Raw genomic sequence first — 305 nt, forward strand, 5'->3', positions numbered from 1 at the left:
AGGGCCCCCCGGGGCCCCCGGAAAGACCAGAGTGTCCAGAGAACCCCTGCTGCAGTACTCCAGCAGCAGGGCCTCTTCTCCAGGCCTCAAAGAACATTTTCCGTAAACTTTTATTATGTTTGGATGGGGCTGCAAAGCAAAAAGAATATCTGCTTCCAAGTCCCGGTGCTTCACAGCCATGGGGCAGTACCGAAAAAAGTCCACCAGCGGCAAACGCGCCACGTGGCTCTCCCAAGAAGAAGGGCTCCAGCCCCCGGGGGCCCCTGGGGGGCCCCCCGGGGGCCCCCCGGGGGGGGCCCCGGGGG

At 63.6% G+C, this 305-nt stretch overlaps 1 protein-coding gene across 1 annotated transcript in view; it reads right to left on the bottom strand.

Moving 5' to 3' along the window:
• The window catches only part of ETH_00040875 (Tyrosine kinase-like (TKL) protein, putative), a gene marked incomplete at both ends in the record, with an annotated part of 417 nt that extends 237 nt beyond the window's left edge, over nt 1-180 (bottom strand). Inside the window, one exon of the mRNA XM_013375371.1 lies at nt 1-180. Coding sequence (XP_013230825.1) covers nt 1-180 — 180 coding nt within the window.
• Between the last annotated feature and the right edge of the window lie 125 nt (nt 181-305).

Source organism: Eimeria tenella, genomic scaffold, assembly GCF_000499545.2.
Source record: "Eimeria tenella Houghton genomic scaffold, Eth_scaff2728, whole genome shotgun sequence".
Taxonomy (NCBI): domain Eukaryota; phylum Apicomplexa; class Conoidasida; order Eucoccidiorida; family Eimeriidae; genus Eimeria; species Eimeria tenella.